This window comes from Heloderma suspectum, chromosome 10 (assembly GCF_057233095.1).
Source record: "Heloderma suspectum isolate Gila_16-S chromosome 10, 16-S_ref, whole genome shotgun sequence".
In the NCBI taxonomy this organism is placed as follows: domain Eukaryota; kingdom Metazoa; phylum Chordata; class Lepidosauria; order Squamata; family Helodermatidae; genus Heloderma; species Heloderma suspectum.
The window spans coordinates 43,442,329-43,470,084 of record NC_139467.1 but is presented as its reverse complement, the minus strand read 5'-3'; the positions used below and the strand labels follow the sequence as shown (position 1 = coordinate 43,470,084).

The 27,756-nt window shown below is 46.7% G+C and overlaps 1 protein-coding gene across 1 annotated transcript; it reads right to left on the bottom strand.

Moving 5' to 3' along the window:
- Window positions 1–19: 19 nt before the first annotated feature.
- ZBTB8B (zinc finger and BTB domain containing 8B) lies at window positions 20–25,815 on the bottom strand. The gene is made up of 5 exons (XM_084816109.1): window positions 25,775–25,815; window positions 10,466–11,442; window positions 6,881–7,059; window positions 4,496–6,389; window positions 20–4,325 (listed from the first exon to the last, which is right to left on the bottom strand). Exons 2-4 carry the CDS (start codon window positions 11,409–11,411, stop codon window positions 6,078–6,080), a joined length of 1,437 nt encoding a protein of 478 aa, XP_084672235.1. The 5' UTR covers window positions 11,412–11,442; window positions 25,775–25,815; the 3' UTR covers window positions 20–4,325; window positions 4,496–6,077.
- Window positions 25,816–27,756: the final 1,941 nt, after the last annotated feature.

Genomic DNA, 27,756 nt, shown 5'->3' with positions numbered 1-27,756 from the left:
AAGCACAAGATCAAACCGTGATTTCACTTAATATTTATTTGCTTATTTTTCACATTTTCAGCTATAAAAGTACTAGACTACAACTATGGTACATACAGAGTTTAAACATACAAGACTTGATAATGCACCACTGTAGAAACAAGATTACAAAAGCACTTCATATACGTTCCCCCACTCCACGGGGGCGTGGGGGTGGGGCGGGGGGGAGGAGAGAACAAAATGGCTGCTGTGGTGGTTGCCTTTGCAGGTTCTCAGCTTTGGTTTATTTCCAGTCCTCCCACCCTGTACTCTGACACAATCTAAACATCAGGAGGGATACACTGGAAATTAGGCAGCCAGTGATGGCACTTCAGCGTTACTTTCCCTTTAGTGACCTACGAAAAGAGCCCCGGTCTTAAGTCACTAGAGGTCTTGCTGCTTGATCACACAGTCATAAGCCTTTCTTTCATATCTCCTTCCATTACTTCTCAGATTGCATTTATCTTTTGTTCTAAGTATTTGCCTTTGAGGTAAATGGGAAAGCAACACTTCATATCTAAATATTAATATGTTCAGAAGACAAAATAATTAGGCCATTTTTAAAATGAAACTAGCACGTCTTGTACACTGACGGTGCTATATCAATAAATGCTTGTGCCTTAGAGCTTGTATCATACCGTTGTCCACTTATAACACATCCACACTGTGATACTGGCTGCATTCTTAGAAGACACAGTTCATTGTTGCATGCCTCTCATTGATTTCAGTGGGCTGACCCCAAAATAGGATGCAGTCGTTGCAGCTGACAGGAGGTGGTCATGTGCATCCCATGAAAACATTGGGTTGTTGGCTTGAAATGTAGCCAGTATCCTTTCATCTGTCTCCTTACAGTAGTTTGTTTTTGCTTCTGTTTAGTTTGCAGAGGTGGATTAAAACTTTTGGGATTACAGGATCCCCCCACCCATCATTATTTTCTAATATAGGTTTGTATTCTTAGATGAGACCAGTCATAACATTTCATTTGTTAAAAATGGCCTTATGGACTCCAGCTATAAAATTCAGTCACTGGAAAACAAATTAAGTATACAAATTTCAAGCTGCCATCCTTAACAAACTGGAAAGCAACTTCTACAAAAATCAATGGGATTTAATTCCAAGCAAGCATGTTTAGAACCAGAGTAAGATTACAAGCACGCTCCGGGAGAGAGTGCAGGACAGGAAGGCCTGGCGTGCTATGGTCCATGGGGTCACGAAGAGTCGGACACGACTGAACGACTGAACAACAACAAGATTACAAGCAAGCAAGCATTCTGTGAAGTACTTCAGTGTGCCATTAATATCCCAGCTGCATACTCAAGTGAAAAAACAGGGAAATTACATCAGTGGGGGGAAAAAGGCTCTTCCTCTCCAATATGGGTTATGTCAAGCTCAAGTTGCTTCTCGGTCATTTTGAACATGTAGTAGGCCAAGCATGTTAGAAATTAGCCTGTTTCCATTTCTTCTTTAAGCACCACTTGAATGTTTCTTAGAATTGCAGCATTGCTTTCCCAAAACATTGCTTAGACATTTATAATGGAGTGTTCCAAGGAAATGTCATAGAACTAGGCAATAATCACAGCATCTACAGATTGACAAGAACACCTTCTACAGACAAGCGAGTAAAGTGCATCGTTTCACGATGAAGCACAAGATGACGGACAAGAGCCACTTGACAAAAGAACCCACAAATCTTAGTTTTGGCATTTTCAGAATGGGAATGAGATTGGAATCTCTCCCCCACCTCAACCCCCATGACCTAAAAATATAGATTCATTCTCTACTCAGGAGATACACACAAAAACCTCTACATCCAAATGAAGAAGTCTAACAACCCACATCTCTTAAATCTAGAAGGGTCTTGCATTTCCCCCTAGCTCTGTTAATATGCCTCAGTAGATCGCTACATAATCGTGAAAACAGAAGTCACTAGGAAGATTCATTTTAGCACACAAGCCAATGTCATCCCCACTGGACTTTAATTACAACTCTTAAGGGTACAATACTATGCTGGCTGGGGAATGCTGGGAGTTGTAGAACTTTTTTCTGTCTAAACCTGCATAGGATTGTGCCCTTAGTGGCTCTTAAGTACTCCGAGGCAAGTGACAAGCCATAGGAATGACGGCGGAGACGAGAATCCCAAATGCTCAAAGCTAATTGGTTAGGATCACGAGTTGTGTTCCTACCCTGCTGTCAATGGGCAACTCCGTTCCACAAAGTGCAAGGAATCTAGGTTCATCTAAGAGCCCCAAGCAGCCTAAACCACTTTGTAAACCCAGCTCCCTTGGTCGTAAACCTGGCTCTTTTGGAAAGCCATTGCTAACTTTCTAGGCTGGACCTTTCACATTTTTACTTGAGACCAATTTTATGAATGATCCAATTACTGGAGAGATATTTAAAATGGAGAAAAACAAAGACACCTCAACATGTTTTCTCAATAACTATACAAGCCTCACCCATTAAGAAATACACACCACAAAAATGGACTCAGCCTTAGCATTTAAGAACCTGGATCCTTTTAAGGAAAATGGGAGAGCTGATTATAAAATTTCACTTTTTTGCTACATAATTATAATTTTAAAAAAAAGATTATTGCTTCTTCCCTTTCCCTGTTTTAATCCTACATAATTTTGTGATGACATAAAAATGCTACATTTATACCAACATAATCCCTACTACAGTAGTGTCTGTGAAAGCACAACAGAACTGACAGCTTCATTTCAAAAAGAAGGTGGGAAAACCTGGATGGTAAAGGAGTATAGAATCCGTCCATCTTCCCCGATTCTATAGAATGTGGTTGGCAAAATGTTCCAGTTTAGAACTGTCCAGTGTATAATAGGAGCCACATCCTTATTAAGGCAGACTGTCTTGTCCTTGCGAGCTTGTTGGCCATTTCCAATGTTCCCTTTTCATCCACGTCACAATCCCAAGTACTTATTATGACCAAGGTGGCTACAAACTGTTATGTATAGGTTTCCACCTTGACTATCATTGAATTATTTGTTTTTGTATCTTCATTATCTTCTCCGCAGGGACTTTTCACAGTTTTCCAGCCAGTTTAGTAGCATATAGAAATTCAGCACTAAAAAAGTAATCTGAGTAACCCCACATTCTTCAAGAAGCCTGTTGTATGTCATTCAGCAGGAAGAAGATGGAGTCAAAAGGTGGGTTTTTTAAACAAGAAACAGTACAGTACCCAAGACAAAGTCATAAGATAGTAGTACAAATGCAGAAACCATCAAGATCAACACAAAACCACCATCTGACTGTACAAGTAACAGGAATGCATACAGAAGGAAGATGGGGCTGTATAACAGCAGCAGTGGTAGGCAACCTCATGCTCTCCAGACGTTTTAGACTACAATTTCCATAAGCCTCAGTCAGTATGGGTAATGGTTGGGTATTATGGGAGTTGTCGTCTAAAACATCTGGAGGGCACTCCTGACCAACAGGATTCTTAGCATGGGGGAGATGTTGCATAAAGTTGAAGTACTGCTGTAGATGATTTGCTTCTTCAGTATTTAATTAACAATAATTGCATGAATTAGGAAGGAACCAATTTGTCCCGGCTAGACTGACCAGAACTTTGGCATTCCTAGAAACTTTTAAGGGTTTGTTTTGTTTTCTTCATGAGCTCCTTTTATCCCTGTCATACGTCCCTTCATAGAGGAGCTTCTTGCTGTTGTCATTCATGCCTGCTCTCCTGGTGGTTAGAAATATGAGCAGGTGTAATTTTGCGGCTCCATGCAAGACAGTCAAGCTTGTTTTTGTTTGTTTTTGTTATTTAAGAGTTTTTCTACACAAGGCATTTCTTGTGCGCTCATCATTACCTACTCACAGTTGTTCACAGGTTCTTTAGACAATGTTGTGACCCTCCAGTTTTGCCTCTGTGTCTAACCAGCACTTTCAGCAAGTTTTTTTAGAACAGGGAAAATGTGGCATTTAATTGTGAAAGCGAAAGAAACAGCTTTTTCACTTGTGCATTTGTGCTATTCCACTATACCACAGTGCCACCTAGCAGTTATGTAGCAGAAAAGCAGGAAAGGAACGCTCTTTGTATAATGCTCGGATCTCAATTTAGTGATGAAACCGAAAGTAGATACAGCGGATTAACAGCCTCATATAGAAAAGCTCTAAATGGCCCACATCATGAGATGCACATCTTCACTAATTGTTTAAATAAATGGGCCTAGAAGACAGTGTGCCAGAACTGTCTCCAGCTACATCAGTGACAAAAGGCCACAGCTTTCATTCTTATGAATGTATGAAGCTGCTGTGGGCCAAGTCAAACCCAGTGGTGGCTGGTGGCTCTGATGTCAGTGGGGTGGTGAATCTGCTCTAGGTTTCAGTCAGAACTCTAAAGGAGCTATCCAAGGTGCATAAGCACCTTGGATAGCTCCTTTAGAGTTCTGACTGAAACCCAGAGCAGATTCATCACCCCACTGACATCAGAGCCACCAGCCTCCACTGGTCAGTCCACTGGTCCATGTAGCCTGGCACTGTCTACTCTGGCGGACGACAGCTCTCCAGGGGCTCGGGCAGAGAAAGGTCTTCTCCATCATCTGCACCCCGATCTCGTTAGCTGGAGATGCTGGGAGACTTGAGACCTTCTGCATGCAAAGTAGGTGCTTTACCACTGAGCTATGGCCCCTCCCCATAATATATCTGAAAGGCCCCTCCTGGTTCAAGCACTATGAAACTGTTCAGTGCTCGGTGGGCATGAGCTCTCAAGACAAGAGCATCAGAAGAGCCCTGCTGGATCAGACCAAGTGTCCATCTAGTCCAGCATTCTGCTCACACAGTGGCCAACTAGTAGCCATTGATAGCCTTCTCCTCCATGAATGTGTCCAATCCCCTTTTAAAGCCACCCAAATTGGTGGCCATCTCTACATCCTGTGGTAGCAAATTCCACAGTGACTGTGTGAAGAAGCCTTCCTCCCACCTATCAGCTTCATGGAATGACCGCATTGGGTTCTAGTATTATGAGAGAAGGAGAAAAATGTCTCCGCCTCCACTTTCTCCACACCATGCACAATTTTTTTACACCTCTATCATGTCTCCCCTTGCCTCTTTTCTAAGCTAAACATCCCAACTGTTGAAACCTTCCCTCATAGGGGAGATGCTTCAGCCCCTTGATCATTTTAGTTGCCCTTTTCTGCCCTTTTTCCAACTCTACCAAATCCTTTTTTAGATGCAGTGACCAGAATTGTACACAGTATACCAAGTGTGGTCGCACCACAGATTTGTATAAAGGCAGTATAATATTGGTAGTTTTATTTTTGATTCCTAATTATGCCCAGCGTGGAATTTACCTTTTTTACAGCAGCTGCACACTGGGTCGACATTTTACCATTATCTGAGGCAACAATTTATCTGTATCTTGACTGGATCCATTATTCACAAGGTCCTTGAGGGTGAACAGAAGCGTTGAGTTTTACTGTTTTAAATAAAAGTGCACTGAAAAATGTCAGAAAATTGGAGCCATTTCTTCACTGTTTGTGTATATGCCACTATTCCTTACTGGCTATACTTCTGTGGGAGTGGAGCTTTCCCCTCATTTGCATTAATCAAGGCCTAGTCTACGTTTTCAAGTTTAGGATTAAAGGCCAGGATAACCTAGGAGAAAGAAGAGAGCCACAGATCTAGAGGAATTCAGATCCAGATCTCTTCCAGAGGAGAATCCCATCTTGGGAGGCCAAAGAGAAGGGCAAGAAGGAGAGGCCGCAACGGGGTGCGAACATGGAGCAAACGTGGAAGATTACAGGCTGCAGAAGGTACGACGCCTCGCCTCATATCCAAAGGATCGCAGAAGGACATTCAGCCTCTGCTCACGCTGGACACAAGATTCCTCTGAATGTGTAGCGCACAGCACAAATAAGTTAAAAAGACATTTCATAATTTTAATAGTCCAACTGTTCCTATCTGTTCTAGGAAAATGGAATTTATTCACTTTAATAATAAAAAAAAAAAACCCACTTCACAACTCTGGATAAATATGCGGTGTCCAGCTGTAAGATGACAAAGGGAACAAGGATTTACATCGCCCCACCCTACTTTTGCCACTACATAAGTGCTTCTCCTCGATGGAGAACCTGCTTGTCGTCAGGATCTGGGTCGGCGTCGTCATCTTCAGGCGGATCGTTTTCATCACCAGATTCCACGTAGATGGGCCAGTCATTGTCTGGATCACTCTTTTCCTGACCTTCTGATGATGGTTCCATCAGACTGAGGTTAATGGGCATCGAATCCTCGTGTGTAGTCGTGACGCATGTGCAGCTGTCGCACAAGCCAAAACGGCGCAAGCCCTGGGACAGGCTGCTTGTAAACGTTCTTCGGCAACCCTTGCAGATGATTGGCTTGTTTGACCGATGGACCTGGGAAATGAAACACAACAGGACGATCAGGGCTTGGCCAGTCCCTCGGAGCCCCCAGCCTGGGGCAGTCATGTGGCCTACATACCCATGTGTGCCAATGGAGGACATAGTAACAGACTGGAGGATGGCAGTGGAGGCTGGTGGCTCCAATGCCAATGGGGCGGTAAATCCGCTCCAGGTTTCAGTGCAGAGCACCTTGGAGAGCTCCTTTAGAGTTCTGACTGGTTCTGACTGAAACCCGGAGTGGATTCTGTGCTGCACTGACACCGGAGCCACCAGCCTCCCCCACCCACCCCCCTGTCTGCAATTCTCATCCAGTTTAAATAAAGTGCCCCACCTGAGTCTCCTGGAATCGATTATTATTCACCACAGGCAAATGACCATTTACAAGCATATTTTTTTAATCAATTATCGCTAAAGGCCATCCCCACACAGTCCACCCCAGTGCATAGCCTCCACTGTAACCTGCCTCTTGCAGATCTCTGACTTACACTCAAAGCATGACTCCGAAGGTGCTCCTGCCGTGTGAAGCGCTTGCCGCATATCTCGCAGGGATATGGTCTCTCACCCGTGTGGGAGCGGATGTGCCGCTTCAGTATTCCTTTCTGCTTGGCTGTGTACGGGCAGAAGGGGCATTTGTGCAGCTTTATAGGCACAACGAGCACGTCACCTTTGGAAACAAAATCATTTCAGAGCAAGCAACCTGCTGCTTTTGAAGTGGGCTCAGAGTTTTGAAATAATGGCAATTATAAACCGGTGTCCGTGCACAATTTTATGTAGTTGGGTATTGGTGGGAGGGAGAGAAGACAGCGGTGCCACTTAACTCTAGCCAAATCAGACACATACTGCACATTGCTCACTGTTGCGTTTGATGCAGTAGTGGGGTGGTGGCTGGGGAATTATCTCCGCAACTGAACTAGTACAACCAGAAGGCTGGGAAAATGCAGTTTCTTTGCAACAGAATTGCTTTTTCCGAGCAAAGACATCTGTATCCCACACAGAAACAGAGCACTAAAAATATTGCCTGGAAAAGCGCATGGAGGCCATCTCTGGGAAGAAAAGGCCAGCTCTGAGCCAGGCCTGGGTGCCACATGCAGCAGCAGCATGAGGTGGCAGAATAGACTGTTCCACTTCAGGCCACACGAGTGGGAATGCCATTTCTGAACACTCCCCCACAGAAAAGTCTCCCGCAAGTAGAAAATAAAATACCAGGAAGAAAGATTCTAGCCCTTCCTGTTCCCTGTTGTGGTCATTTTCTACTTGCAGGGAGTTGCATTCAGAAATGTGATCCCCACACACACCAGAGGCAGTGAGCCTCTGTACACCAGTTGCTGGGGAACATGGGTGGGAGGGTGCTGTTGCGCGCATGCCCTGCTTGTGGGTTCCTGGTTGACAGCTGGTTGGCCACTATGTGAACAGAATGCTGGGCTAGATGGACCGTTGGTCTGATCCAGCAGGGCTCTTCTTATGTTCTTATGTACACACACATGCAGACGCACATAGACATGCATGCCACCTGCTGCCTGAATTGGTTCAGCCCAGGTTACTACTGCAGCATCCTTCCACCCCATTCTGCTCCGTGTGTAGGCCAAACTTCATTTGCAAGGCTGACAGCTGGATAATACCTGCTGCAGAATGCGATGGGACTACACCATGGGAGCGTACGAAGCTGCCTTATACCGAGTCAGGCCATGGGTCCACCTAGCCCAGTACTGCTGACACAGACTTGCAGTGGCTCTCAAGGTTTCAGGTAGGGCTCTTTCCTAGCCCTTCCTGGAGGTGCTGGGGATTGATCCTGGGATCCCCTGCATGCAAAGCATGTGCTCTGTCACTGAGCTATGGCCCCCATCAGTTCAGGCTGCAGCTGGGGTGGGGGGAGAGAATCACATTTATGAATGCAACTCCCTGCAAGCAGAAAACTAGCACAACAGGTAATAGGCAGGACTAGAACCAGATGTTCTGGCTTTTTGCTTGCAGGGAAATTTTTACCGCCTCGCTCTGCTGCATGTGAAGATCAGGTTTAAGTCTACAAACGTTTCTAGTTGTTTTACTCTCTTATCTGCCCACCAACACATACTAATGTAAATCATTTGTAACACATCAGATTGCTTCCAGTTTACAAGAACTTCTGTGCCTGCTTGCCTGAGGTTCTCTTATTTGCCCAGGCAAGTGGTGTTTTCAAGCCTGCTATAAGTGCTAATTATTTCCACCAAAAGCCTGCAGTAAAGCAGCGTGCTGCCTTTCAGAGGCCTTACTATGAGGTTCTGCATGCACAGTGTACATCACTATTAAAATGTACTGTAATTTTAATCCCAATTTTTAGCATGCAGAACGTTGGGATTGCTGAAAGCCTCATTTCTGAAGTCCCTTGTATCTGCCCATAGTCCATCTGATTCAAATAGCGTTTGAGCATAAGAAACGAAATAGGGAGCTCATCTGTAGAAGCAGGAGTTCAAGCCAGTACCAAATGCAAGAGGTACAGTCTGAGACAGGTCTCCGAAGCTGATGTGGCATAGCAGCTAAGAGATTAAGCTCCAAATGGAGAAGTCACTGTTCGAAACTTGCCTCTACCACAAGCTCTCTAGGTGGCCTTAGACAAGCCACTTTGTCTCGGCCTCAGCCCAATATAGGGGGAGAGATAATAGTGACTTACCTTACAAGGTAGTTGTAAGGATTACAAATAGGTAATGAAACAAGAAGTATTTTGGACACCTCTACACATCTTATTATTACGAAGCACTATTATAGGGCCATGCTACCAGTTTTTCCTCTATCACATATGCAGCTACTCCCGTTGGTAAAGATCAAATCCCAGACCAGTATCAACATGAGTATTTGTTCAAACCTATCTAACTCACATATTATTTTAACCCTCTTCCTTCTCCAGTATATCGGCATCTCCTTTTGGTACTTATAACAAGTGTAGGTAGCTGTGTTAGAAAAAATCCAAAAGTAGGGTAATAATTTTATTAGGATCAACCAAAGGGTCACAAAACCGTGAGCAAGCTTTTAGGAGTTGTGGAACTCTTCGGCTAGATTTTAAATAGATATATAGACGCCACCTTCTAATGGATACATATTTGGATACCTGGTCCGCTTTTGTTGAAGCCTATGTATAGTTGCTAGAAAGATGTATTTCATACATATACATTTCATATGTATTCATTGCTATGGATATATATAAATTCATGTATGTAGATTTAAAAAACTCAATAAGAAGAAAGGCTAGATCTTAATAACAGGTCGCAAATCCCTTACAACAGTGTGTACGTTTATCCTTTACTAAACTTTATTTCTCCCAGTATAATTCAGTACCGTTTCATGTTGAATTCAATAAAACTAATGTTTAAAAAGCACTATTATAAAAAACTTAAACAAGTTCAGACTTTGGGACAAGAAATAAGTCATGTTCTGACTTTACTATCAGAAGATGGCAATTTAACTAACGTTGGGTACAAATGTTTCAGGGGCTCTGGACCCATTTCTGCAGCAAACATTTCTGTCTTCTTCAGCAGAGCCTGCTGCTACGTAGAAACAAAGAGCAAGTCCAGGTTTAGCTCACAATGAACTTCCTAAGGATTTCAATAAAACTGAAAATAAATTCTAATTGACAGTCCTTTCTAGGTACACCCAAGGTATCTCCCTGACAATTATAAAAAAAAGTCTTTTCACACAACAATTGACTCGGTCTGCATGAGCATGTTTAAAGAAAAATGTTCCACCTTCTCTCAATGCCTGTCTGAAATGGTATCACTGAAGAATTTGACTGCTCTTTTAAATCCAAGACTAATATTTTAAGACAGTTTTATTTTATGGAGTCATCCTTCTTTCTGCCTTTATAACAATTATCCTCAACAATTTGGGGAGGGGGCAAAGAATTCTTTCAGACACCTTTCCCAAGGCTGAATATCCCAGAATTAAGGCCACTTTTTAAAAAAAAAAATCCAGATATTTTGGCTGTTATAATGATACTATCTTGTATACCAAACAGGAATGAGAACAAGTGTGCATTTCACACAGAAAACTATCTATTGTGGTACAGAAATAATATCCAGTTTCAAGAACTCTCCCCTCACCTGTATCCTCTCCATACCAGTCACTGTGAATGTCCATCATGGAACTCATGGGCACTCCTGCATCTTCTGGCCTACCCTCAAAGCCACGGACAAAGTGATGGACCACGTCATCCTTCCTCTGGGCTGCACTGTTGCGCAGCAAGGCTTCTAGGAACTGCTTCATGTGATAGTTGTTGCAAGCCAGATCCATAGCCTGGCCGCTGTGAAGTCCCTCCTCTATCTGTTCAATCGTCAATGGCGCTGGGTACTGCTGTAGCCGCTCACCAACTTCCACTTCCACTTCATCTGCATCAAATTCTACTTTGGGTTCTATCACTTTGGGCAGTGAAGAATTTGTGTCATCCGGACAGTCACTGCTTACAGGGTCCCTCACCACAAGCTCACTGGAGTGGCAGCTGCTACATTCCCCACAGGGAGGGTCTCGCTGACAATCCGGAATCCTTTCCTTCTCCTGCAGAGATGAAACCGATGCTGAGCACTGGCTCTTTGCACCATACGATGTGCCCTCTCTAGCAGAACTGGAGCTCCCACTGTCAGCCTGATAAAAGGCCGCTTCTCGCTCTATTTTCCTGCAGATATCCAGCGACGACCGAATGTACGTCTTGCAGAAGTTGACGACATCGGTCATCTGCAGATAACTGGCTGCAGACATGACCTCAATCACGTTTTCCCCACAAAGATCCAGCTTACCTGAATAAAGGAAGTCCAGGATAATTGAGAAGGCCTCTGAGGTAACAATGTCCAAGGATGCAGTGCTATGCCGGCCGCTGTCTTGGATGTAGTGGATCAACAGGGCTCGGAAGTAACCGCTGTTGGCAAAGAGAATGTTCTTGTGGGCTTTGAAAATCCTCCCTTCAACAATGATGCTGCAGTCGCAAAAGAAGTCCCTTTTCCGTTGTTCGTTGAGCTCTCCCAAGAGTTTGGTGTAGTAAGACTGCATCTCCATTGTTCCTGCAGCAAGGACCCACTTCTTGACTCTGCAAGGAAAAGCAGGGAGATAACATCAGAACAGAAGTGCCTTCCCGTTGTATACACAGATAGAGGCTCTCCCGTCTGCAGGGCACCCAAAACTGAACTTTGAGAACCTGACCACATCAGGACCAGAGAAATATTCCAGCACAGATGAACGAACCTTTAAAAGAAAGAAAGAAAGAAAAAACCCATCAGGAACCTGAACATCCCACTTACAATGAACCGCAATAGGCACTTCACTACAACCAGAAGCTGAGCATGTATCTTAAGGTGCAATGCAAAACAAAGGTTCCACCATTATAAGCCTCAAAATTCTATTGCTTATAAAAATGACACCTGTTTAGCTAATAACGTGATGCTTGGCATTCATGATCTACCCAATGATCATGAACGATCCAATAAAAACTGCCATGGGCACAAGCAAGTTAAAAAGCGCTGAAAATTGACACATTTGTACTTCTTACTCCTTGGCATATTACAAATTCTGATGAAAACTACTGATGTACTTCATTCATGTTTCTTGAGGAGATGTTCATTGGCTTGGTGGAGTTCTGAGCAGCAGTTCGAAAGATATTTAGGGTTTTCTGCCCCATGAAAGCCTATGGCAGCAACTGCTGGCAGAGTTATGTTGGGCATGCTCAGTTTCACTTTGAAGGGAGAATGCTGCCAATACTCCAGTGTTTCGAGAGGAATCCCAGCATTCTGATGGGGGGAGGGGTAGGAGGGAACTGTCAACTGAGATAAGAGTGAGTAATTTTGAAGGCTGGGAGAATCACTCTCATTGATTGATAGATCACTGACAAAGAGGGGATAGGGAGGGAAAGGGTATGTTGGAATCCTGTGCAGAGTTACCCAGAAGTAACCCCTTCTGAACATACAAGGACATATCTATACATTTGTACACATCTAGTCAGTTAGTGCTGACTTGCAGCTGCATGGGCTGCCAGTCCATTTCCGGGTGTGCTTCAAAGTGCCGGTATTCACATTCAAAGCCCTAAATGGCTTGGGGCCAGGCTATCTGAAGGATCGCCTCCTCTCATATGTGCCTGCTCGGACCCTAAGATCATCCTCAGGGTCCTTCTCCAGGAGCCCCTGCCAAAGGAAGTGAGGCGGGTGGCTACCAGGAAGAGGGCCTTTTCTGCTGCAGCACCCTAGCGGTGGAATGAGCTCCTAGAAAGGTCCACCAGGCGCCTACACTGTACTCCTTCCAGCGCCAGGTGAAGACCATTTTATTCTCCCAGGATTCTAGCATTTCATTTCCTAGTCTTTTAGCTCTGGTATTTTAAATCTGTATTTTAAATCTCGGCAATGCTGCTAGGTTTTATTCTGGTTGTACTGTTATACTGTGGTTTTAAACTTTCATGTTTTATATTGTTGCTGCACTCTGTGGTTTTAATTTTTGTGAACCACGCAGAGAGCTTCAGCTATTGGGCGGTACAGAAATGAAATGAATGAATGAATGAATGAATGAATAATAGGGACTTGCTAGTGTGTGTTTTAAGTTTTGGGGGGGGGGGTTCTTCAGAGCACCAATAATACATTTCCTTTTTAAAAACCAGGAAATTCAATGATCAAAACACCTCCTAGTTTAAGACCAGCACTGAGGCCAGCTCATGTTGGCTCAAGCTCCACAAAGCCAGGAAACTAGAAGCTACAGGCTAATGCCTTAACAGACGTACCCTGTCATCAGTTATGATGTTGTGCAATGTTACACCAGCACAACTGTTTTGATACACCAGTGTAACTCAACACAGGTGGATCTGCATGTCCAGTGTAACTCCACCAGCAGGGCAGCCAAACAGGGCAAAGACATGAGCGTGACAGGGAGTGGGCATACACCCAATCCTGTATTCCCTTGGACCCTGATCCTACTGCTGATGCTGGCATAACATTGCACTGACTTCAGAGGTAGTGAAGTCAGTCCCACCCAGTGAACCCAATGGAGGGCTCTCGCTGGCTCTGGGGACTGGGGGACCTCAAACCCAAGAGCCGCATAATACTTGACCCAACAGGCCAAGTATGAGGAACCTCGGGACTAGGGTCCCGATCCGGCCCTTAGAGGTTCCCCAGATGGCCATGCCCCCTTCCCATGGTTCTACCCCTTCCCCCTAGCCACCAATCGTTTGGTGATTTCTTAGCTTTTGTGCCATTTTTCTCCGTTCTAAAAGCCTCTCCTAAGACTTAGTTACTGGCAGAAAGAGCTTCAAGCTAAACCATGCTGGAACGTTTGGCCCACACCGTTTGCCCTGCCCACCACTGGAAGGCAGCCCCCAGACCTTCCCCAGAACTGAACTGGCCCTCGTGCTGAAAGAGGTCCCCCACCCCTGCAATAGAGGGATACCTGTTAGGAAGGTTTTTTTTCATTACCCCCAGCGGACTTCCCTGGGGAGTATGATTATTATAAACAAAAGAGAGTTTCTCCTTCCTGGGAAGATGAGAAAAGAGATCCTCTTTTTGATCTCAGGGTGGAATAAAGTAATATCAGCTGACCCAAAGCACCTGGATGAACTTAAGCTAAAGGTGACTGGTGGAACAGGTGGGAATCCTAGCGCTGGGGTGCTCAATGCAGCACCCAAGCTCCCCTATGCCAGGTTATAGGTATAAAGTGGGGGAACAAGCCCCAGTTCCTCTTCGCTAGCTCCTGCACTGCCCATGTTAAACTAATTTTAGAGAATTTAAAAGGGATTTGGGGATTAATTGGCTTGCCTTCTATGAAATGGGTGTTCTGTTGGAGCAGAAAACCACAGGTTCAAAGGGCTGGTTCTGTGTTGGGGCTCAGACCCAACCTCTGTCTTGTACTGAGGTTCTTTTACCCACGCTAGTATTTCTTCTGTGAAATGTGCAGTTTCTTCAGGTAGTAAATTTTGTGATGGGCCACACCCCTAAGGCACCCATTTTGTAACAGTGTCTATGATACTTCCTTAAAATTCCAAATGGGCCCTTGGGATGAAAAAGGCTGTTAGCTCTGTGTTAAGGGATCTGCCAATAATCCTTGGCCAGATCCAGGGTTTTCAGGTACTTGGCATGGCTAATTCTAATAATGTATCTATTCAGAGCATAGAGTAAGTATCAAACTTAGAAATGGAATTGATGTGCTGAAAATCAATACAAAAATGGGTGCTTCCATTATCTTTGGGCATTAGCACTGGTTAGCTGCCCCAGGGGCTGCAGGACTCCTCAACAACCCCTAACTTAAGCATGGCACACGCTTCTTTTTTCATGATCTTAGCCATACGTTGGTGTCAAGGGTGAAATTCAGGCTACTTCATTTGGCAGTCTCTATGTGGTGGCTGATCAGTTTTGTATGTCTGGTAATGCAGAAAAGATGTCAGAAAAAAGTCTTTCTAGATCCCTTACCTGTCATTCCTGGGTCGGGGTTGACTGAACATTCAACTCCAGTTGCCCCCCTGGGGCCTCCAGGTAGGCCTCTGGTCCAGAGGAATAATCTTCCTTCTCCTCAGCATACAATGCTTCCCTTTCCCACCATTCCTTGAGGAGATTCATACGATCAATTTTGACAAGTTTTTCTTTTATCCATTAGTTAAGTCTCATAACCCATGAGGCCTACCCACCTCAACACTTTGCAGGGTCCTTGCCACTAAGTGAACAATTTAGAGTTGAATGACAGTAGAAACACGGGGAGCCTCTGGCCAGGTTGGAACTCATAGGAGCAGAGAGATCATAACGCCTTTCCTGCTACACAGGTGTGCATGGTATAAATTTCCTTGGGTGAACTGCAACAACGGCCTCAACTGTTGTAGTCGTTCCAGCACACGGTGCAGAGACCAACAGGTCTAAGAAACTCTTCCTCCCAGCCCTCTCATGCTAAATCAAATATGACTTGGGGTTGCTGGCCATAAAGAAACTCAAAAAGCAAAAAACTTGTGGAAGCCTGCAAGACTCCGCAGACTGCAACTAGCGAGGGAGTCAAGGAGACCCTGCCCCTGGCGGAGTTGCGTGGTGACAAACTTCTTTAACACACTTCAGGGGCTGATTAAATCTTTCCACCAACCCATCTGCTTGTGACTGGTATACAGAATTTCTCAGTGGCTTTATTTTTAGTAGGACGCAAACATAATACACAACCTTACCACTGAATTCGTTCCTTGATCTGTTAGAACTTTTGGAAATCCTATCCTAGAATAAACCCCCAACATTTATCACCACCAGAATGTGGGTATGCCCTTGGGCTGACTATCCCATTTATTTGTATTCCCCTGTGCAAATGGGGTTCCAGCTATATGGACCAGCACCAAAGCCCTTGCTCGGTGTCCTTTTCCCTGTGTTTTTGACACATGGAGCAGGAAGAATAGTATCATCAGGTCTACTCTTGGATGCCCGGCCAGTATAACCATCTAACTAGGCTATCCCAGGTCCTTTCAAAGGCCAAATACCCAGAGCCCAGGACATAATGGGCTAGGCTTCCATATGCAGAGGTCAGGGGAGTACCAACTATTGTACTCTCTCCTCCTGAGCTACAGCTGGAGCCAGCCTGTATAAAACACCATCTCTTAATACAAAATATGGACCTTGGCTTGGGGGGCCCAGTACTGACTTTTCAGGTTGGGCCTGGGCCAAAGCAGGAAGCAACGTGGCATCATTTTGCTAGAAAACGTTCACCTTGCCCCAGGTGGTGTTCAAGGAAGAGACATCTGCCTTGAGGGCTGAGGTTAAGAATATACCTGTAGTCCTTTATACCTGCTGGGTTAATTGAGCAAAACCCAGCCAATCTCTTCCCCAAACCATCCCCTGGACCAGACTTTTCCTTTGTACTGCGATCTTTGTCCAAATGGATAGAGCAGGGCTTTACATCCTCCTGGGCAAGGCTTCCAGAGATAGAGGTGATGGGCGTACCAATCCTTGTAATCATAAAAATCTCATTGAGAGTTTCACCTTGAGGGGTTTGAATTAATATTCTCCTGCCATGAGCGCTTACAGTGGCATGCTACCACCCTGTCAACCTGGGCTTCTACCAACTGATCAGCCCATGGGTTTCCTATCTGTACTACTGTCCAAACCTTGGTATACAAATTCCATAATTGGACAGTCATGTCTAATATGACCTTCCTGGCCCAGGTGATCTTCTGGTCGAGCTCCAAGAACGCTGTTTGCAATGGATGTAGAGTTCCCCTGCTAGGCCAAATGGGACAAGGGTTGCTGCTTGGCCCTGAGATCAAGCATAGACATGGTGCTCTGGATAATGTTCTCTACCGGCAGCCTTACCCACACTGCTGGCTCTCCTAATCAGTCCAGGTTATGTTTCAAATGGATGATGCTGTTTGCTTTTGGGAGGGATGCTCCATGGCCTTGGGGCTAGATAAACGGGAGCACTGGCCAATGCTAAAGCTTCCATGAGCTGAAAGACAGCAGTTTCTTCTTTTTTAATATATTTTTATTTATTTTATCTTTATAAACACTACCAAAATTACCAACAACCTACTCAGTACTTCAATTCTCATCCATACAATATTTTAGTTAGGACACCACTATTAACAGAAAGAGAAGAAAGGAAAAAAGAAAAATAAACTCCAACATCTCCTAACCTCCAATGGCATTCTATTTTTAAAAAACTATATATATTATACAATCTTACAATTTAATGAAACAATCTTTTATATCAACGCAACAGTGAAAGACGGCAGCTTCTAAAGTTACAGGTATATGACACTAAACCCAGTTCCATGTGGCGGATGGTAGAACAGACATGTTCAGTCCAATCAAAATTATTTCCTCCCAATATCTGGATTGCCATCTTCAGCCACCTTAAGCAATTGGCTTTTATTTTTTTATCCCATAGTCTGAAGATGTGTCACTGAGTTAAATAGAGTCTCCCAAACTCGCCAGCAAAAAGTTATGTTGCTTATGTCCGATGTGCCTAGCAGGTAAGGTATCTACCACTCCTTGAGCAGCATTGGTCAAACAGGGTGTGACCATGAATTAATGTCCGTTGCTTCTCTGACCAGCTGGTGCCCAAAGCTACTCTTTCGAAGAAGCTCAGAAATACTTCAGGGCATCGTCCAGCTCCATCTTTGATATCTGGACTGGTGTTATACTCCAGCCCCAAGCATCCATGTTCCCAGATGCATCCAGAGCAACATCAGGGGCCCGGAGAGAGACAAATATTTGCTTTATTGAATCTATCTGTACCTGCTGCTGGATAGAGAATATTTGTTCCATTAATTGGGTCTGTTGTGAAGCTAGTTATTAGAGGAGCCTCCGCTGTTCGACAGACTGGGTGTGCTGCTATTCAGTTAACCAGTTCAGCCACACCTCTGAACTGGAGAAGGTGACTCCTCCTGAACTGCTACCCATTTTATCCACCACGGTCATTGGTTCTGTATGGAGGGGCACCTTGAACCCAGAACCCTCCATAAATTTTGACCACATAGAGAGGTGGACACTCATTTAAGTTAGAAGGAAAAAGATAGTTTATTATCCCAGTTGACTTCACTGGGGAGTACGATTATAATACAAATAAGAGAAGGTTTCTCCTTCCTGGGAAGATGAACTTCTTGATCTTGGGGGAAAAGAACATAGTTACAGCTGACCCAAGGCACCTGGATAAATGCAAGTTGCAGGTGAGTAGGTTGAATGGGGTCGGGACGACTTGGGTCAGAGGCGGGAATCCTACAGGATCACTAGATGGCCTCTCCTTGTGCTTTGGTAGTTATTCTGTTTCCTCTGCTAGCAGCTAAGTATTGTCCCAAAGAGAGGTATGCCTTGCTTTAATGCCTGTTCCTTCTTTCAGCCTTTTCAGATTCTCTCTTACCCCCCAATCCAACTGTGCTTTATTCTGGGCTCATCCAGGTCTAATTTCTTGGTGAACCAGTCTCTGCTTCCTTCAACTTATTCCCCATCCCCACTCTAGCACCACTCTCCCTCAGATCCTTGCTGTGTTGCCCCAAGTGGAGAGCTGCCTCCACCAGGCTCATCAGTCTCTCATCTCCTTCTTTTGATGTTCCCTCCACTGTCCATCCCTCTGCCTCTCCCCTCTCTCCTTCCAACTCAAATATGAAATTGCTGATCTTCTAACCAAAATATGCAACATGTCCGTAAGATCAGCCTTTGTACCAGAGGACTGGAAGATGGCCAACGTAACACCAAAAAGGGATCCAGGAGGAATCTGGGAATTTACAGGCCGGTTAGCTTAACCTCTGTTCTGGGTAAATTGGTTGAAGGCATTATTAATGATAAAATTAGTAAGTATATAGAAGGACAAGCCCTGCTGAAAAATAATCAACACAGCTTCTGCAAAGGTAGAGTATCAGTAAACATGTAGACAGGGGTGACCCAGTAGACATTGTTTGCTTGGACTTCCAAAGGTTTTTGACAAAGTCCCTCACCAAAGACTCCTGAGCAAACTTAGCAGACATGGAATAAGAGGAGAGGTCCTCTTATGGATCAGGAAGTGGTTAAAGAGCAGAAAGCAGTCTGTGGCCCGGCCACAGAGTACAGGAGCTAGAAAGTCTTTCCCAAGGACGCTATGCCATTCTAGCCTCTGAGCCTGTCCATGTACTTGCCTGCTGGTCTTTCTCTTGTCTTTCTTACAGCAGGGGCGGCAGCTGACACAGGAAGGCACCAAAGGGCACCAGGGCCATGAATTTAGGCCAGCCCTCAGGCCGTGGGTTGCCCACCGCTGAGATAGAGAGAGAGCACTGCTAACACTTGTCCTCTCAGAATGTACAGGTAGCCCACCTCAGGACTCCCGATAAAACTCCCAACAGCAACCCACTCCACTTGGTGCAGCACCTCACACAAGCAAGCAAGCAAGAGAAGGGGGAATCTAAAGCATAACTGCTGCAAATGTCTCTCTCTTGCCTCCTTACTGTATGCGAAAACTGGGCCTTGGCTCAGCTGTTAAAGTGGTGAAGCTATCCTTCCTCCCCAAGAGGTGGGAGCAGCATCTCCAAAGCAGGAGACAAGGCCCCCTGTTTTGCTCCCAGAGGGCAAAGCTGGCCCAGGCCACTCCATCCCCACCATTGCTACTGCTGGCTAAACATCCATGAGCACTTTTGCCTTGCAGGGTCACAGCCTGGACTCATGGGGCAAAACAAATAGCCACTGGACATACACCAAGTCCACTGCTGCTCCCTACAGAGGACGTCACTGCAATCCCCCCACCCCGGCAATGAGAGGGGGAGGGGCTGGGGCAAGGGCACTGGAAGGTTGCTCGTGCGGCACAACCCTGTCTCTCTTCCCCTGCTGATTCCTCACATGTGCATCCAGGTCCAGAGACCACGTGTTGTAGCTGCTGACTATTGCTCATTACTCTCTCCTCTCCTGTGCTCTCCACAGGCAGCTCTCCAACAGGTACAGGAGAAGAGGACCTCCCACACTCCCAGTTCTGGGCAGACCAGAAGGGAGCATCACCAGCCCCTGTGACGGGAGCACTTCCTGCTGACCCACCATGGAGTTGCTGACGTACTCATTCCAGACAGGCTCCTGCACCTTGCAAGCTTCGTGGCCAACAGTCCTGCAACAGGAAGGTGTTTGCTGCATGGACATGGAGGCATGAGGGGCACCACGCCTGCTTTCCCGCTGTCCGGCATGCTGTTGTCAGCGGCACGGGAACCCTGCTGAGGCATCCAGTCGACAGCCCCGTATGTGGGCCTTTTCCGACAGAACCCATGCCACCCCTGCTGTGACCCTGTCAAAGCTGTCATGCCTTTGTTACTCGAGCAGCCTTCCCCCGACCTGGCACCCTCCAAATGTGCTGGCTAGGGATGATGGGAGTTGTAGTCCAACACATCTGGAGGGTGCCAGTTTGGGGAGGGCTGTACTAGAGGTTAGCGGCCAGGGATCACTCCTTCGTTTGATCTTGCTTCAGCTGGCCACTGACAGGGGAGGGGGAGCGACCTTGTTGCTACCAGGGCTGAGGTTCGGGGGGGCTCTCTTCTCTCTGCCCACTCAGGCGCCAGGGAGTGCAAGGAAATGGGCCTCTCAGAGCCCACATTTGTAATGGGTGCTGCTGGCCTGGCACAGAAGGCAGTCCATTGGCAGGAGGTCGAGTGGGATGCACAAGGCCCACTGGGCCGAAAACCAGCACAGCTGGCCAATTGAGCAAAACAGTGGCGGGGGGAATGCTCACACCAGTTGCCAGCAAAGGGATGTGCCAGAAGGGTTCAGGAGCCCATGGAGAAGTATTTGGCCCAGGCACCTCATCCCCCGATTGGCTCAGAGACTTCAGTCTCTCAGGTGTGCATGTAGTCCCCCCCCCCTGTTTGAACCTGGGATCTCCTGCAGGTGAAACCTGAGCTGAGACTAGGGCTCCTCACCTAACCCATGTGGCCTGGGAATGTGGCCGGGTCTATGGACTGTTGGCTGGGAGATGATGAATGCCCCATGCCGCGCCCTCCCTCATGCCGCGCCCTCCCTTTTGTCTCCGACACAACTGTTGGTTCAGGAAAATGGTGAGGGGGGGGGGGGAGTGCTCCTCCATTCCCCGTGGGGGGGCTGGCATTCCCATCACATCCCCCAACCCTGTGCCCTACTCACTGGGCTAACAGAGGTGGCTTCAGGAAGGGTGTGGTTGTGGCTTCCCTTCCCTTTGCTGCCTGGCAAACCGTCCCCATGAAGGTCCTGAGCCCTTGTCCCAAGGGAAGGCCGGTGCGTTCCGTATGCAGGCCTCCGCTGCGGGAAGCTGTTCAGGGGCTGTGTTGTGAGGCCTGCCCCACTTCCTTCCCTTTGTATTGCGCAGTCCAAGGGGTGTCTCTGAGCAGAGAGAGGGTGGGATTCAGACTGCTGTGCACAGGGACTCCTTGGGGCTCACAGCTGCTGGTCCCTTTCTGCCTGGGCCACAGTGGCTCCTCAGTGGAGGACGCCTAGGTGCCATTATGCCTGGCAGGTTGTGTCTGGGGCAGGAAGACATCGTGGGGGTGTCTTCCCTTCTTCCATGGCTCTCTATGATGGGGACAGTGTCACTGTGCCAGCCCACAGTTGGTGGGAGTCAGCAGTGTTGCCATAATCACTGGGGGTGTGGCTGGCATTGTTGCCCCAGGCTGCACTTTCTTCTCTTCCACCTTCATGCTGGAAGCATATCGGATCCCAACTCAGTACTACTAGCCTTGCAGTGACCCAGGTGGCCCGCCCATGTACTGGGACTATACTGCTTTGCCCATGTATTCGTTCTTAAAATGAGCTGGGAGATCCGGGTTCTAGTCCCCACTCGGCCAAGGAAGCTCACTGGGTGACTTTGGGCCAGTCACAGACTCTCAGCCCAACCTACCTCACAGGGTTGTTGTTGAGGATAAAACGGAGAGGAGGAGGATAATGTAAGCTGCCTTGGGTTCCTTGCAAGAGGAAAAAAGGCGGGATATAAATGCAATAAATAAAAAGATCGCTGAAGAATCTAGGCTTCTTAACAGGAGATCTAACTGTCAGGACTGCAGAATACTTCAGGAGGAAAGTAAAGCAGGAACTTCCTAAGAATTCCACTTTTCCCTCTGCCCACCTTCTGCAAGAATCCAAAACGAATGCAAGGTGACCCTTCTGTGCAGAGGGCATTAGGACCTAAGCAGAATCCATCTCCCTCTCAACCATGTGGTTTTTGTAGCATAACCCTCCAGGGTGAAGCCAGCCAGTCCTAGGAACAAAGAATTTTCAGCACAGCCAGCAGGGAGAACACACACGCACGCACGCACGCACAATACATACATACATACATGTGCGTGTGTGTATAAACACACCAAAAACTGGAGCATCCAGGTCACTCATCTTTTTCTCCCCTGAAATCCTTAGATATTTTTGTCAAATTCTGAGCCACCTTCTCCTTCAATGTCCCTCAACCTCTCCTGCAGCCCCTCACTGCTTTCAGCGCTCCTTACTTCATGTATTCCAACCATCTCACTTCCCACTTTCCTTTTTGCCAAATGATTCCACTTAAAACCTATTTTTCCTGCAAATGGTCTTGCAAAAAAAGGGGGGGGGGGTCCTTGTCACATTAGTTAAGAATAAATGGCAGAACTGGGTCTTCAACAGCCATCATATCCATCATTTATTGTACAACCATCAGCTGACAATGCAACCGTGTGTGTGTGTGTGTGTGTGTGTGTGTGTCTTTCTTTGTTATTACCCAAACAAAGATCACCACAGTTGTGCCACTGCACCCATTTTGGAGGCAAGAGAACTGAGGCACATAGGTATAAATCCCTTTTGAGACCATAGCAGAGTTTTACTCCACAAAACACCACATTATTATTGTGAAAGTACACACATCATTATTTTCTCTAAGTTTGAATGCATGCAGGTATTAACTATATCTGGTGTAAATTGGGGATTGTGTTGGTGAGAACACAGCCCGGACAGTCCAGTGGATCAAACATCTCAAACTCGCTATCCTCCACCCCCTCACTGTGATGAGGAAACAGCAGGATGGGACCCCTTCACAAACTTACAAATATGTCCACTGACAGGAGAACAAAACATAATGATAAACATACATCTTACACTTAAAAAGCAAGGGCCCAGCAGAGGTAAAACAAGAGTGCCCCTAAGCATATGCAGAGTGCATAAGCTGCTCACTCTTATCTATATATTAATACAGAGTGTGAATTTTTGTTCACTTCGTTTCAACCCCTAAATATGATCCCATTGAGTTCAGAATAGTCTCAAATTAAAGCTGCCAATGCCTAGACTTGCAGAAAAATAATCGCACTCCTGAAAATATATTGACAGCTTCGCAATTAATTGTTAAAGTTTGTAATGATTTGGGAGACATTTTTCCTGTTGAGGTCCACATTATGTCAATCAAAACCTGTCCAGGGTTTTCCCCCCACCACATTCCAGCAATGGGTGGGGGCCACAGCCCAAAGTGGGTGGAGCCAGAGCCAGAAGTGGGTGGAGCTAAAGAAGTGACTCTTAATTTTGTCCAGCGCACCACAGGGTGGGGGGGAGACATTTGCATCCAGTCATTCTCCTTCCCCAACATGCATGAGCCCCCCTTTATAATGGAAGGAATCTGTAATTGTAGTTGGAGTAAATAATGGGCCAGTCAGACTCTCAGCCCAACCTACCTCACAGGGCTGTTGTTGTGAGGATAAAATGGAGAGGAGGAGGATAATGTAAGCCACCTTGGGACACTTGCAAGAGGAAAAAAGGCAGGATATAAATGCAATAAATAAATAAATAAATAAAATCGGTAACCTGGACTGGGGTCAATGAAGGTGTGTGGCCTTGGAAGAGCCTGGGGGTCTGCATTTAGCCCACGGATGAGAGGTTCCACATCCCTAACTCTACTGCATGCTATAGGTTGTATGCCAAAGGTGTTAAACCTCTTTCAGCCCAAGGACCAAATTCCATTTCAGACAAGCTCTTGGGGGCTGCATTACAGTGGAGGGCGGAGCCAAAGGCAAAGGGCGGGCCCAAAACACCAAAAACACCAGCCTATTGTAGCTTCAAGCTTTTAACTGCCAGTTACTGATCCTTGGGAGAAGCATTTCAACCTTTTAGAATGGGGAAAAACTGCACAAAAGCTGGGAAGCCACCAAACAAGTGGTGGCCAGGGGGAAGGGCATGTGGCCATCTGCAGAACACTGAAGGACTGGATTGGGGACCCCAAGCAGGATGGATTCGACCCCCTGGTCTCAGATTCTGCATCCCTGATGTATGCAATCCCCAGTGCCTTGGGCTGTCCCTGCCTAGGGAGAATGCATGGTGTATCTCCTTCAGATACAGAAATACATTTTCTTAGATTACTATTACTACACGTTGGTGACCCAAGTTACAAAGATATCAGAACATATAATGGGGTGGTATATGATACTTTTAAGGAAGCAGCTCAACCACGTAATTTACTAATTGAAGATGCAGAATGGCAAAGATGTTCAGAGATAAATAAATAATGGTAAAATTGACATTTGGTACTTGAATTAGCACTTTGAATTCTTCACATGCACTTCTGTTATGAAATCTTTCACCACATGATATATATTAAAATGTGAAGCGATTTCTTTAGCAATCGCTATCTTGAGTTCCACTTGGCTGATCTATGTAATATTTTTTTAAATTAACGCATTTGCCACAAACATTCAATGAAAAATACAAAAATTCACTTTTGGGGCTAATTTCATCAAAATAATTGGAAAAATATGTTTTTCAATTATGCATAACTCCAAAACTGTGGGTCGTGGGGATTTCCAGGTTTTTTAATTATGAAAACGCTTTCAAAACTGAACAACCTTCTTGCTTACTGTACCAGTCTATCACCAACAGTTTTAATACAAATTTAATACAGAGTTGTGAAAACGCATGATTGGGTAAAACAGCTGATTAACCAAGTTACTAAATCGTAAGTTACACACACATGGTTGCGAACTTTTTCAGAACAGGTAAAGCTAGTTTGTATCAGAGAGCCACTTTTTCATTGCAAAAATTAAGCACTGGAGAATTCCCTCCATGTGCAACATATAATCACAGACAAACTCTCACACATCGAGGGAGGACCTTTTAACATGCAAGAAGGTCCGCCCCTTCCAGTGGTTTGAATTGTTCCATTGCCACTAGATAACAGAGCCAGTGCCTCGAGCTAATGCAGAGTGCCCTTCTTCTCGATCCACCTAGACTTATCTGGGGTGAGGAGTTGGGTCTTCCAGCTCATAGCATGCACGACTGCTGCAAAGGCTCCATCCCTGGCACCTCGGCTTTGAGACCGTAAGTCCCACAGCCTTGCTCACACCTCTTCCAGCCTCGCACTAACCACCCCCTTAAGCCTTGAGTGTCACTCAAGGCTCAGCCCAGGCGTCTGTTTCTAATGCCTGAGCAAATCCTTGGAATACAGGACGTAAGAAGGCTTCCCGAGCAGATGCAAAGTGTATTCCCCCAAGTAACGGCAAGGGCAAGGGCGGAAGGTCCAATTTCCAGAGAAAATTGGCCTCACACTGCCAACTTTTTTTTTTAGCGCCGGCCCCGGCGCCAATTAACGGCACCTTTCCCTGCGCGCGCACAGACGCGCGCACCAGCAGGCGACGAAGGCTTTATCTCCCTGCCACGAAAGCTCCCGCGCACGGATCGGTGCACATGGAGCCGAGATATCAGCGGTGCAGGAGCAACTCGGTCAGGGAAGTCCGCTCAGCCGGCGACCCTGCCAGTGTTGCGCTCTCTCCCGCCGCCACCCTGGCAGGCTCGGTGGGGAGGGGGAGCGGAGCCGCGAGGCGGGCACCACCCCGGTCCAGCAGTCTCCGGAGGGGGCGGACAGAGACCCGCCCCGGCCCCGGCCCCGGCCCCGGCCCCGGCCGGCCGTGCCCAGCCCTGCACGCGCGTGCCCACGCCCGGCCGGCGGGCTCCGTCCTTGCGCCGCGCCGCGCCGAGGCGCCGCGTCCGCCACCCGGCTCCCCGGCTCACCTCTCCACCGGTCCCTTGCCTCGCACGCCTCTCCCTAGCCTGACACGCGCACACGCCGCACAGGAGCCGCCCAACCGCCCGGGGGCCGCCGGCCGCCAATCCCAGCCTCGGCCTCGAGCACCGGAGGCGGGCGGCCCACCCCAGCACGTTCAGATGCGCCTGTGCGTGTGTTTTCCCACACACACGCAGAGCATGCGCCGTTCCCACTGCCTGCTGGGAGTTGTGGTTTCCGCGGCCTGAGCTAGCGAGCGAGAGGGGGATCAGTCAGCGTGAAGTCGGATGCCTCGCGCAACACGCGCCCGAGGGGAGAGGCAGTGATTTTGTGCGCGATTGCGATGACTTTGATATGCTGGGGAGTTATTCCTCCTGCTTGTTATTGTTATGTCCACACACTGATGAATGCCATAAGCAACTAGCGGAGCAAGACGTGCAGCCACAGATCAAGTGGCGAAGCCCGTTCTTTCATTCGTATCGTGCATAAGTCAGGGCTGACCCTACCATTAGGCAAAGGGGTAAACAGCCCTCACATAACTCTAGAACAGACCATGGGTTACGCAAGGCTTGTTTAGCCCGCACACAACCTCCACTTCCTGGGTTCGCACAACAAGCCACAGCCACCTCCAGCCGGGGCTTGCATATTGAAAATGGCAGCAGGAACATACCACGGTGGCTTGTTGACGTGAGAACTGGCCCAGTGACTGGCACAAAGTCATCCAATCAGCTTCATGGCCAAGCAGGGATCCCCAGTCCTAATCTGGGACTCAATCCCAGCCTTCCTGGTGGGGTGGCCCCCTGAAGAGCTCGGAAAGAAAGAATGCATTCTGAGACCTTAACAGTGCAATCCTCTCTATGTCTACTCATAAGTAAGTCCCACTGAGTTCAACAGGGCTTACTCCCGACTAACTGGATATAGGATTGCAGCCTAGGAAAATAATGTATGTCGGCAGAATAGTAAGAGTAGTTTATTGCAATGTACTGCCCTTGTAAAAATACCCTCATGATTTGAAAAGGATCAGTGCATTTTAATACTAAGCTAGATAGCATCACCGATGCAATGAATATGAACTTGAGCACACTCCGGGACAGAGCGCAGGACAGGAAGGCCTGGCGTGCTATGGTCCATGGGGTCACAAAGAGTCGGACACGACTGAACGACAACGAAAGTTCCTTCACATGAAGAAGAGATGACATCCCTACCCTCTAAAGTCTCAGGCCAAAGATGCTGCTACCTAATCCTTTAACTGGAGAGGATGCCAGAAACTGAACCTGGAACCTGCTGCATGCAAATTGTGTGTTCTGTCCTACCCCTAAATGCTAAAAACAACAAAAAAGCTTTCTTCAGCTACCTGCATAGTAAAAGGCAGAGGAAAGAAATGGTTGTTCAGCTATTAAATAAGGATGGCAAAACGATAACAGATGACAAAGAAAAGGCAGAGGTGCTCAATTCCTACTTTGGCTCAGTCTTCCCCCCAAAGAGGGTCTATGACCCCTCTGGCAAAGGCGAAGTACAGGCTGAAGGGGCAGGATTGCAGCTTGAGATCGATAGGCATACGGTCAAGGATCACCTAATTACTTTGAATGAGTTCAAATCTCCAGGGCCAGATGAACTGCATCCTAGAGTAATCAAGGAACTGGCAGAAGAACTCTCAGAACCACTGTCTATTCTCTTTGAGAAATCATGGAGGACGGGTGAAGTGCCAGATGACTGGAGGAGGGCTAACGTTGTCCCTATCTTCAAAAAGGGTAAAAAGGAGGAACCTGGGAACTACAGACCAGTCAGTCTGACATCAATCCCTGGGAAAATTCTGAAGCAGATTACAAAGCAATCCATTTGTAAGCACCTTGAAAACAATGCCGTGATTACTCGAAGCCAACATGGATTTGTCAAAAACAAGTCCTGCCAGACAAATCTGATCTCATTTTTTGATCAAGTAACCCCCCTTGTAGACCATGGGAATGCTGTAGACATCATATACCTCGAC

Excerpts from the sequence above, each read along its gene's own strand:
- ZBTB8B (XM_084816109.1), bottom strand. The coding sequence starts at position 11,411 with ATGGAGATGCAGTCTTACTACACCAAACTCTTGGGAGAGCTCAACGAA. Across the intron at positions 7,060-10,465 it reads CTGGTATGGAGAGGATACAG|GTGACGTGCTCGTTGTGCCT; the intron begins GTGAGGGGAGAG and ends TTGTTTCCAAAG. Across the intron at positions 6,390-6,880 it reads TTCGGAGTCATGCTTTGAGT|GTCCATCGGTCAAACAAGCC; the intron begins GTAAGTCAGAGA and ends TTCATTTCCCAG.